The sequence below is a fragment of the Sitophilus oryzae genome, unplaced genomic scaffold (genome assembly GCF_002938485.1).
Source record: "Sitophilus oryzae breed Bouriz unplaced genomic scaffold, Soryzae_2.0 scaffold_857_pilon_pilon, whole genome shotgun sequence".
NCBI lineage: Eukaryota > Metazoa > Arthropoda > Insecta > Coleoptera > Curculionidae > Sitophilus > Sitophilus oryzae.
Window position 1 is genome coordinate 4,109,726 of NW_022147480.1, and position 12,640 is coordinate 4,122,365.

General features: G+C 29.7%; 1 protein-coding gene across 1 annotated transcript; it reads right to left on the reverse strand.

The window, feature by feature from the left end:
• Positions 1-877: 877 nt before the first annotated feature.
• LOC115889847 (zinc finger protein 536-like) lies at positions 878-4,965 on the reverse strand. The gene is made up of 2 exons (XM_030909924.1): positions 4,902-4,965; positions 878-2,192 (listed from the first exon to the last, which is right to left on the reverse strand). The coding sequence occupies exons 1-2, from the start codon at positions 4,963-4,965 to the stop codon at positions 1,801-1,803; spliced, it is 456 nt and encodes a 151-aa protein (XP_030765784.1). The 3' UTR covers positions 878-1,800.
• Positions 4,966-12,640: the final 7,675 nt, after the last annotated feature.

Sequence of the window (12,640 nt, forward strand, 5' to 3'; positions counted from 1 at the left end):
AATTTGAAGGATTGAAATTTGAAAAGTTTTTTTAAACATTTATCAGAGTAAATGATAATGATAAATTCCTTCGACCAATTTGCTGTTTTTTCTTATTATTTCTAGATGTTTACGCATTTTTTCACTTGCCACGAGGTTGAACGATCAGTTGCGGTAGTTGCTAGATAGCTGTTCTGTGATACTTGTACGTTGAAGTTCTCAATATCGTTCAACTGACCTACAATAGAATTTCCAAAAATACTAGCCCACACGTTCAATTTCGGAGGGTTTTGTTTGTGCACCTCGTGAAAAACCCTGGGGTTGTCCTCACCCCAGTACCGACAGTTGTGCCGATTAACTGCACCGTTCAGAAAGAAAGTACACTCGTCCGAAAAACACACATTATTATATATATTAAATAGGAAATTATTATCATTCGCCACTCGTTCACTCATAGTTTTACAAAATTGCAAGCGACGATCAAAATCGTCTTCGTTGAGTTCTTGTACCAACTGAATTTTGTACGGGTGGAACTTGTGTTTTTTTAATATCCTTTGGACACTTGTATACGATTCACGCCGGTCTTATTGGTTAATTTTCTTGTACTCTTCCATTGCGTACTATCCATTGCAATTTGACCCAATACGAATACCTCCATAGCTTCATTTAATACAGGATTTTCCCTCTGTCACTTTTTATTCATAACAGAATCAGTTTCGCGAAATTTTGCTACTAACTAGCGAACAATGTTGCCATAAAGGTGTTTGTCAGGATGGCGTTCATTGAATATCTGCGCACATTTATTATTTTTAAAATAAAGTTCGATTATTTCCACTTTTTCTGCAAGTGAGTACAACATAATTGATAAAAAGTTTAACGATATTGAGAAGAACTGCAACGCACAAGTCACAGAAAACCAAACCTTCCCATTTGAGAAAAATTGAGGGATGACACCCCCGCTTAGAGGGTTGAAGATTTTGCAATCATTTTTGGGACAAACGGTGTCCCCCTCAACAACAAAATTGACGTTTTTCAATTTTCTGAAAAAAAAATATCCCTGGCCGTTATGCCTTGCGGAACGTTTTCGATGGGCCACCCTGTATATAAAATATCAAAGTTAACTGTCATCTTTAGTTAACTTAAGCGACGGTCCACCAACAACGACAATCACCCCACAGGAAACGTCAATCCAGTATGTAAGCTGATGAAATTGAAGCATTATTGGGCATTTCAAAGATCTCATACATAGCAACCCTCAACGACGAATGATCCTCCACCAAGACAATGCACGTTCCCATACAGCTCAAAAAACAGTTAAGTTTTTAAAGTAAGAAAACAACCAATTGTCGTAGCATCCTCCATACAGTTACAACCTAAGTCCTAACGACTTTTTGACTTTTCCAAAAATTAAGAATAAAATACATTGTTAAAGGTTCCAGTCCACAGAAGATGCAGTCAGCGCGTTCAAAAACGCAATTTTTGAACGCGCGAGGGGAATAACTGATTTCAGAATTGCTTCCATCGGATGTAAAAATGCATTTCTCTTCGTGGAGAATGCTTTGAAAAACAGCAGTGTTTAAAAGTTATCTACTGTTTTTTTCTGCCTCTATATGCAAAGTATAAAAGACAAATATCGTATTGCTAGGTGTTGTGTTAAACTATTTGATTATAATGCCCTGTAATATAGATCATAACGTCCATTGGCGTTATTAGTTTCGTTACGTGTTTGTATTTAGTTCCTAGCAATTAATAATGCTGAAACAACTGACGGCAGTCAAAATAAACCTTAAACTATCGCAGGTTCAATCACAATATGAAGCTTCAACGCTTCATATTGTGACCCTTCACAACTCGTCCACCAACTGATTTTCCCATCTTCTGTTTCTTCCAACCGTTATAGTCAATTTCAGACAACATTTCGTTATGCAACCTCCCAATGTGTCTGATAACGTGACCCTTTTGTTTAGCCTTGTATTCGCAGTACGGGCATTCAAACTGGGGTTCCTTTCCACACTCCATATTCACGTGATTTCTCAATGAGCTCTTCCATTTGTAGCTTCGGCCACATTTTGGACAAACGAAGGGCAATATTTCATCATTGTCCGTGCTGTCAAAATTGTCAGATTTCGGCTTCAACACGTTTTTAATTGAAAGAATTTCATCTATATCCATAACGGGCTCAGAATAGTCTTCCAGTTCAGCTCTTGTACCATCTGGAACAGATTTAGTTCCTTGGTTAATAAAACAAAAACATTTTAGTGAATAAATTATACGTTTTTATTTAAGTAACATGCGTAATGATACAGTGATACTCATGGTACAGTTGAAAATGCGAAAGCTTTTTTAAATAATTTTATTTAGATAAATATAGTGAAATAATATTAATATAAAAACGTTTAAATGTAACAACAATTTAAGTATAAAATTAAGTAAATAATCGGTGATTAAATAAAACCCCAAACCCACAATTTTTAAGTATAAATATGCATTTTCATCTAAAATTTCATAAAAATCCAAAATTAAAATTAAATAAAACTATTAAAAAAATAATAAAAATTAATATTCAAAAGTTGATGGTATGTCTGGAAGTTGCTTGTAACGCAGATATACAGAATAAAATGTTTGTTCCTAATGGAATGATGTAACATTTAAGTTGAGAACAGAGTATCCAATTTTGGTTGCAGTCGTTTTTTTTGTAATCGTTTTGTTGGAAAAAGTTGTGCCTTGGGATGTTTACCAAGATGCAATCAAAAAAGTTTTAAAAATTTCAAGGATTGCTGAGTTTTTTGGAAAAAACGGATTATTTTGAAAATCAATTTTATTTTTTCCTGGCGTTACTTTTTAGAAAATCAAAAAATTAATTACACATTCTCATGGCTACTTTATTAGGGCTATCTGATAGTATTTTTAGATTTTCAAATTAGCTGATAATTTGTGAGATACAGAGGCCAACTTAATTTTTTTAAATACGGACCTGCATTTTTTATTTGAAGTTTTGAAAGAACTCGATCTCCTGAGTACAATGATATGCCACACTTGATACTTTTTTTTGTTTTAGGTACCTTAACAATAACAAAACTATTTAATTATTATTTAAAATAATTTCAAGTCCCACTCTGGTTTTTTAAATTATTTAATCTGATTATATCATCGCAACAATATGGACCAGCGCTAATTAACATTGAATCGAGCCAATTGAAAGATTCAAACAAATAATACCCAGGTCAGCAATTTAAAACTATTATTTTTATTGTGATTTTGAAATCTCAGTGTACGATCTAATAATATGCATAATATTAATTGTAGTTATTATAAATAAATCAACTTTTATAAACTAGTTTTTCTAAAACTAGTAATGCTCTACATGTTCGAAAGGGTTACCACCGTCCCTAATGCGCAAATTAATGTATTTTTCGTTCAATCTTATTTATAGCTCTTTGAACAGATCTTCTTCTTATACTTCCGAATGCATTCTGTACTCTTTATTGTAATGTTGAAATGTATTCTCACTGTCAAGTAATGCCCAATAATTTTATATTATTTTTTATTATTTAATTGCATTTGATTATCCGTATTCAATGTTTTACTCCACGTCATTGTTAAGTTTAAAAGCTTACCAATATTGTAACGATGAATAGATTAAATATTTAAAAAAATAGAGCCGGACTTAACATTAGTACCGTATGATCAAAAAAAAAACGGAATCCAGTTGGCTTCGAAATGAACATCAATGACATTCCCCATTTAATTTTACATACAAAATGACAGCGATCTTCATTTCATAGCCATCGTGGACGCCGTTTTTATTCGATCATACGGTATAATTAAATTGTGTTCACATGCCGAAACAAAAAAAATGTTAAGTGTGGCATATGATTGTACTCCGGAGACCGAGTTCTTTCAAAATCTGAAATAAAAAATGCCTGTATCTCACAAATTATCAGCTAATTTGAAAATCTAAAAACACTATCAGATAGCCCTAATAAAGTAGCCATGAGAATGTGCAATTAGTTTTTTGATTTTTTAAAAAGTAACGCCAGGAAAAAATAAAATTGATTTTCAAAAAAAATCCGTTTTTTCCAAAAAACTCAGCAATCCTTGAAATTTTTAAAACTTTGTTGATGGTATCTTGGTGAACATCCTAAAGCGCAACTTTGCCCCAATTTAACCATCTCCGTATCTCTTACGGTTTCCAGATACCAATGCTCGTATCTCGAATTTGTAGCACCCTGTATAGTATATATAGCTAGAGACGTGAGAAATATAAAATAACACGCGACCGGTGCTATCCCCAAGTCTCTTCCTATATTTGTACAACTGTACTTTTGTACTAGTCTCAAGCTAGCAATTACTCTTCTTTAATTAATTTTCTATTTCAGATTTTGTGTGTTCCATATAAACTCATATTTTTCATAAATATTATAATTAACTTCACAGAATTTTCTTTTGATCAAATACTTTCCGCAATTTTATAAACACCAAAAGTTTTACTTTTTAATAGTTAGAGTTATTGATTTAACAATACAGGTCATACCATAACTTTCGAATATCCAATAAAATAATAGTATACAGGGTGTCCCAGAAAAAAGTGCAAGTATTTAAACCGGTAGTATATTTCGACCCCAGAAACACGCCAATGAGGTTTTTTTGCGAAACAAATTGTTGAAAATTTTATATTTTTCTTGACATTTTCCGGAAAATATCGAAAAACTTTTGAGTGCCGCTTGTTCAGTTTGAGGAAATTTGTTTATAGTGCTTTGAGAGAATGCAATGTTGCCACCTCCTACGTTATCCACATTCTGGATGTTTATAAGTTATGAGTTCACATTTTTAAATTTGTATTGTAGATTTTTTAATCATTGTAGATTACTCAAGCAACACAATAATAGTGCAACGTCTACTATTTTAAATACTTTTCTTACAGCTTAGTAATTTGAAATAATAAAACTCTAAATAATGATCAATTATAGCAGCTTTTTCTGTCATATTACGATATATTTATAAATCAAATATTGTTTGGCCTTCTTTCTGAATATCTTGAATCAGTGCCATCTATTAGATATGTAAATAGCCGATCTGTTTAGCTGATGAATTTTAGGTTATTCAATTCACTGAGATTTTACTCAAACCACTTAAAAGAAAAAATATGTTTCTTTTGGCCCAGACCTACCACCCTATAAAATACTTGCACTTATTTCTGCGACACCCTGTATAATTTATTAAAATACTTATCTAAATTAATTTAAAGAAAAAATACAGCAAAATCTCAAAGAAAATGACTGATTTTTTTTCAAATATAACTAATATAAAATATATCATATTGCACCCAACACACACCTATGTAATAATAAATAATATTTTGGTTTAAGTAACTAAATATAATTAAATTCCCTTGATTATATAAGGGAGAATATATGTATATATACAGTGTGTCTAAAAATATTAGTCACATTTGCAGGAAAAAAATAATTAAGAGTTTCTCAAAATAAAATATTTTTTTTATAAAGGTAAATATTTTTTTCAGACACCCTGTACATATATTAAGTACATAGTTTAATGACCAATTATCAAAAATTCAGTCAATTTGACAACAAAGCGGTATAAAATATATATTTCTCTATATCAAAAACATTTTATTAAAATATTTAGTAGATAATTTTTAGCGTATTTTTTTTCATACGCCTCCTTTATACAGAGAGACTTATAAAAAGTTGTTATATAATTTTATTTTCACCCTGTATAAGAAAGGCACTTTGGTTAGCAAAGGTGAACCGTTATTATTTGATACTAATATTTTAAAATTTAATAATATTAATATCAAACTACACAAAGTTCTGTTATTTTTTTTGTACTATATAATTTTACATTTCCATAACGATTGAACAGCAATAATATATTGTCACAGTTACATATTATACAGGGTGTCGCAATATTTCATGTACTCAGCCCTACTACGTATTTTTGCAACCAAAATATGGATTTTGTTCTTCAAAAATACATAGTAGTTCTATCTACACGAAATATTGGGACATGCTGTATTTTATCCAGTAAAACATATTAAAATAAATACTCCATTACCTCTTTTCATATAATTATAAAACTATAATAAAGTTAAATTCTATTTGGTTATATCTATCACGTAAACAGTATAGCAACAAAACACAAATATAATAATATAAAAAAAAACAAAATAAAACTCGATAGAGGGAAATGTATATAAGTTGTTATAAAATGAAACAATAATAATAATAAAAAAACTAATAAAAACAATAATTAAATTTAAGTAAAATATAAGTACATACTTTCAAATTCCTCAACCAAAATAAGTCTAAATAAATATATTCTAAGTAGTTTGTAATGATTACAAAATTATTTTTAGTCTTAATTTTTTTTTCGAAATAAAACCTTCTTTCTGTATCTTTTCCCTACAACTGAATCTTTAACTTATGAATATCCGTATATTCTTGGATATCCTGAAACTGAATGACGCACTTCAATCTCTGATGTCTCACCAAATTCTTTTTCTCGTAGTAGGTTCTGCCACACAGGCAACGATGGTTACCTCTACCTTTTGGTCGGCGTAACATGGGCAATTGTATGTCGGAAAGATCTAAAACATCGAATAACGTTGAAGGAAAATACGGGCTAAAGGCTTCCCCACACGTGAATATTTGTCGGAACGGCATTGATGTGTCCGACAAACATTGACGTGTAGGGGTGCCTTTAGAAAACAGAAATATGAGTGCGTCCCTTACCCCTGTTGTAAAGCACATTGAAAAACACAACACCTGGCGTTATTAGAAGTGTATATACACAAGATTTGTGGTTAGCAAACGGAGGTTGTAGTTTATTTTCACTGTTTTTAACAATTTGTCTCAAAATTTTATATACAATAGATTTTAGTACACTAAAACGTTTTAATTTCTTTTTTATTATATTAGATATTTTGATTTTACGTAAAATTAGACCACAAAAAACAAAAGATAAAAGAATAAACAACACAACTGCTTTGGTAATTTTATATATTACAATCAATAATTGAACTACTACTTGAAATCCACGTACATAGACACACATACATATACAATATTAATATCAATTTGTACTAATTTAAAAACTGAAAAAAAAAGATTGCACACAAAACAGTTTTACTTAACAAAAATGACAAAATCAGAATGACATAAAAATAATTATAGTTAATATCAAATTTTAATTCAAAAATTTAGATAGTATAGGAAAATATTTGTTTTAAAAGTAACCATGACACTGCTTAAAAATTATCACTGTATATCAGTAAAGCTCACTTGTAAACTTTGATATCAGTCATAATTATATTGATTGGTACAATAAATTTACACCTTAAGATTTTCATGTTTTTTTGAACTGCAATATACAAGATGTCCCAGAAATAAGTGCAAGTACTTTAACAGGTAGTATAGTTCAACCCCAGAAACATGCCTATGAGATTTCTTCCGCGAATTTTTTTTTTAAATTCGAATTTTTTTGGATTTTTTTTTCAGTTTTTAGTTAAAAAAACATAATTTCTTGATAATATGGTAACATAGGTATAGTCTGTAAAACGAATAATTTTGAATTTGACAGTTCCCGCGGGCTTTTCTAGTGTTAATTTTATTAGGTTATCAACTTGCGGCAAAATAGTTTATTTGTCAAAGTATATAAGTATATAAGTATTATTACTATAAATAGGTATATATTATATTGTATTTATTAACTGTATATTATGTATATTTCATGTAAACTATATCATTTTTAAAATACAAACCAAAAATACGAGGAATAATTACGTTTTCCATGTATTCTACAACATATTTATTAATCCGTAGTATCTGACTAGCGTGACGTCATAAATCTCGCTCCGTGGCTGTTCTATTAGAGACGGCATTGGTTTGGTTTGGTTTGGTTTTTGACATTTCTAATATTTAGAAATGCCAAAAGCTGATGACATTTTACTTTTGTCAATTATGACATTTCGTTTTGATTTTTGCATGAAGAAGAAGAACTGTCACTTGTTTTATTATTTTCCTTTTCTATTTCACGAAAGTAAAAAGAGTTACCTATCTGATTCGTTCAGGCACTCAATTTAAAGAATATCAGTAACTTTTTTGACAGAGGGATTTTATATTTGCCATGTTGGTAAAAAATAACGGTCAAAATTCAAAGTTATTCATTTTATAGACTATAGTAGATTAAATCTACAAGAAAGAAAATCCAGAAAAGATCCAGTGGTTCTCAAAATTTGAGCAAAAAATCATTTTTTTTGTGGAAATTTTCAAAGTAAAAGAACTCCGTTATTTTGGACATATTTGAAAAACGATAAAGAGAAAATATTGTTTCTTTTATCGAGATCTACCAAATTACCCCTAAAATACTTGCACTTATTTCTGTGACACCCTGTATTTTGTTCTACCGGGCCGATTTTGGGCCGATATTTTTTTTAAGCAGAAGACCATGTAGCCTTTTTTCAAATTAAATATTAAAAGTCCACACCCTGTCGAAAGATTTAACAAAGTGAGGAACTAAAAACGCACTTTATTGTCAAAATTTAACTTTTCTCGATTGTTTGTTTTTTATTTATTTCAATAGGCTTTATTTTTCTTGGAGATATTCACTTTTGAGGAAGACTGTACCAACAAGTCTTCTTCAAAAGATAATATCTGCAAAATATAGCTGTTGAAATGAGCCAAAAAATAAATTAGATCCATTAGAACAAAATATACTAAATTTTAAATTATATCTACATAAAAATTTAAGGGGTCAAGGTGGTAAGAAATGGAAGTTATAACAAACAAAAAACTGAAATAGTGAAAAAAAATACAGAAAAATGAAAGTTATACAACAAATAGGACCCTATCCATAATATGTATATCCTTTTGACTAGATAAATCTTAGTTTAAGAAAAATACCTAATCTAAAACACCATTTTTAAACTAAAGTACTACCTATATCTCTATATCTTTAATAGTTAATTAAAAAGTGTAATTATTTATACAGAGAAATCTTGAAATGCAAAAAGATATTTCAAAAAAATCTCAATTTAAAAATATTATATAAATTACCTATCTTAGGAACTAAATTTGAAAATCTTTGGTTAATGTCAATGGCAAAATAATTAATCTTTGGTAGAAATAATAAGTAACTCATTTAACTAAAAATTCGAATAAATTTTATACAAAAGTGCATTGAAATTATTATTATTCTTGTTATTATTAATTAATATGCTAGTCTCTTTTTTATATTCTTAAATACATATAATGATCTCATAAGTACATAGATATTCAAATTTCTGTAAACAATAATAGATTGTCTACAGAGATATTAACTTAAGACTAAATTCAAAATTAAGTTTTCTTTTTCATTAATCAACATTTCATTGATAATGAATCAGTCAAACTGCATCAGTGACACTGAGCCGCTTTAAGAAATCCAAAATGTTTCTTGTTAATTAATAATACTACTTATACAGGGTGTAAGAAATAGTGTGCCAAACCTTCTTAGATGATTCTAAAGAGAAAAACAAAAAAAGTCTGATGAATATACCGGGTTCGGCAATAGTGCGTCGGGCATCTGTAGCTCTTAGAGTAAAAAACTTGGGAATTTTGTTTAGGTGCAAATCTGAAGTAGGTATCTACTACGATGTATTTCAGGAAAATATGGGGCGGTTCAAAAAAGTGTGAGTAGATCGGGATAATTTTTTTTGAATGGTATATTATTGCATTTTTGCCTTCCTTTCTTTTAAATGATTTAAGTCTTTTTTTTTCATATATTTTTAACAGCGGCATCAAATATGTGTTTACCATCTTTAGTTTCATATAAAAAGTAGCAACTGCGAAAACTGTATCTTTGTACCGCTGCTCATAAACGCGAAACCCTGTAAAACACACAAAAATGGGACAACCTGTACAGGGTATGTCAAATTCGACGCTTTTAAATGAAAACACCCTTTTCTATAGGAGATAGACAAAAACTAATATCGGTGTCTGGAGCTCAATTTTTGTCAAAAACGTGATGGTGAAAACCGCATATCGACATCTGTTACCGTTTCGGAGTTACGGGGTGTTTTTCAAAAATATGTATTTTTAACAAATCGCTGTAACTTTTTTGCTATAGAAAATGTTGTATTTTTATGAAAAGTTTTCCAAATCACCTTTTTACGTGGAATTTAATGGATTAAGTATAATTTTTTTAAAATGAAAAAAAAATTTTCAAAAGAAAATTTGATTTTTTATATGGGACACCCTGTATATTTTTAATTTATTGAAAATAATTTAAAATTACCTTTCCAAAAATATAACACACTTGATATTTTGCTCGATTCCTCTTCGAGATATAGAGTATATAAAAATTCGTCCGCTTTAAATAAGTAGGCTTTGAACGGCACCGGCTGTAATGCAAAAAAATTCTACCTGTGAGCATCAATTAAAGCGAAAATAATATTTGCTATGAGAGATGCAAAATTTTATAACAATTTAAAATATATTTAACCAACATCAACACATTTAAACTATATCTAATAACAATAAAAATAAATAGCAAACCAAGACATGAGATTTTGCTACAGGTGTTCGACATATCGACCGTCTTCTGTTATGGAGAGACGGGGCAGTTTTTGAACATTTCTCGCGGAATTCATTAACTCAGTGGGGGTGAAAGATACCCCCTCATAACTGCTAAGTATTTCTAATTCTTGTCTAGATTATACGGAAGAATAAGGAACCTTTATTCTTCCGCCAATATATCCATAGGATTAGATCCATGGGCACTAAGTCAGGCGGCCTCGACGGCCAACAGCCAACGGCCAACGGCTGGAATCTTGGTTAGCTATTCAATTATTCTTGAAATTGGCTGCAAAAATGTGCTGATAAGTTCAGCGTTCAGAGGCGGCGAGTCGTCTTGCTGGAAAAATATGTTTTCGAGTTCCATTAAGGGCATATCATCAATAAGGGGTCCAAAGCCTACTAGTTAAAAGTGGCAAACTTTTAAAAATTCTGTATTTCGAAGGGGATTATAACAAAATATCAAGTATACGAGGGGTAAGCACCTGACCAAAATGTGTACACTAGAAATCCACTTTTGATAAATAAATCCAAGGAAATCCACAGAAATCCAAAGAAATCTAAAGAAATCCACAGAAATCCAAAGAAATCCAAAGAATTCTAAAGAAATCCACAGAATTCCAAAGAAATCCACAAAAATACACAAAAATCCAAAGAAATCTAAAGAAATCCATAGAAACCCAAGGAAATACACAGAAATCCAAATAAATTTATTAGTTATTTATTATTTATCTAAAAAATATTAGATTGCATTTTAAATAGTAATATAATAAAATAATATAAAGTCGATATAGTATATTTCAGGAGATTTCTATATGACATATGACCAAAGTAATAAAAAAAATTAACAGTGAGTTTTTTTATATGAATAAACGTCTATTTCACTTACTATTAATATTATGCGGTGATTAGTATTAGTTTAAACGTCAAAATGAAATAAAAAGTAATAGACTTGGGACCATTTAAGCTGCAGTTTGACAGAATTTGTTATATAGTAAGTCATTAATACAAATATCAATTTGAATGAACAAATCGGCAACTTTAATTGGACCCAATAATTATACTTTATACTGTATACTGAAATAGTTTTATTTCATATTTAACAAATAAGGATATTTTTATAGTATACTAGGAGGACACAACAAATATAATAACAAAAAAAAAAGAAGAATAAAAACAACAGGACCTTTGTATTAATGACTTACTATATAACAAATTCTGTCAAACTGCAGCTTAAATGGTCCCAAGTCTATTACTTTTTATTTCATTTTGACGTTTAAACTAATACTTATCATCGCATAATATTAATAGTAAGTGAAATAGACGTTTATTCACATAAAAAAACTCACTCTCAATTTTTTTATTACTTTGGTCATATGTCATATAGAAATCTCCTGAAATATACTATATCGACTTTATATTATTTTATTATATTACTATTTAAAATGCAATCTAATATTTTTTAGATAAATAATAAATAACTAATAAATTTATTTGGATTTCTGTGTATTTCCTTGGGTTTCTATGGATTTCTTTAGATTTCTTTGGATTTTTGTGTATTTTTGTGGATTTCTTTGGAATTCTGTGGATTTCTTTAGAATTCTTTGGATTTCTTTGGATTTCTTTGGATTTCTTTGGATTTCCTTGGATTTCTGTGGATTTCCTTGGATTTATTTATCAAAAGTGGATTTCTGGTGTACACATTTTTGTCAGGAAATCTACTAACGACATCTAGAGAAATCCACAGATATCTAATACACATCCACAGAAATCCACGGAAATCCATTGAAATCCACAGAAATCCACAGACATCCATGGAAATCCACAGAAATCCACAGACATCCATGGAAATCCACGGAAATCCATATGGGTGTACACCAGAAATCCACAGGTGTTTACCCCTCGCAAGTATATTTTTGGAAAGGTAATTTTAAATTCTTTTCAGTTAATTAAAAATATAGAGGGTGTCCCAAATAAAAAATCAATTTTTCTCTTGATAACTCTTAAATTATTAATTTTAAAAAAATTATACTTAAACCATTAAATTCTGCGTAAAAAGGTGCTTTGGAAATGTTTTCATAAAAATA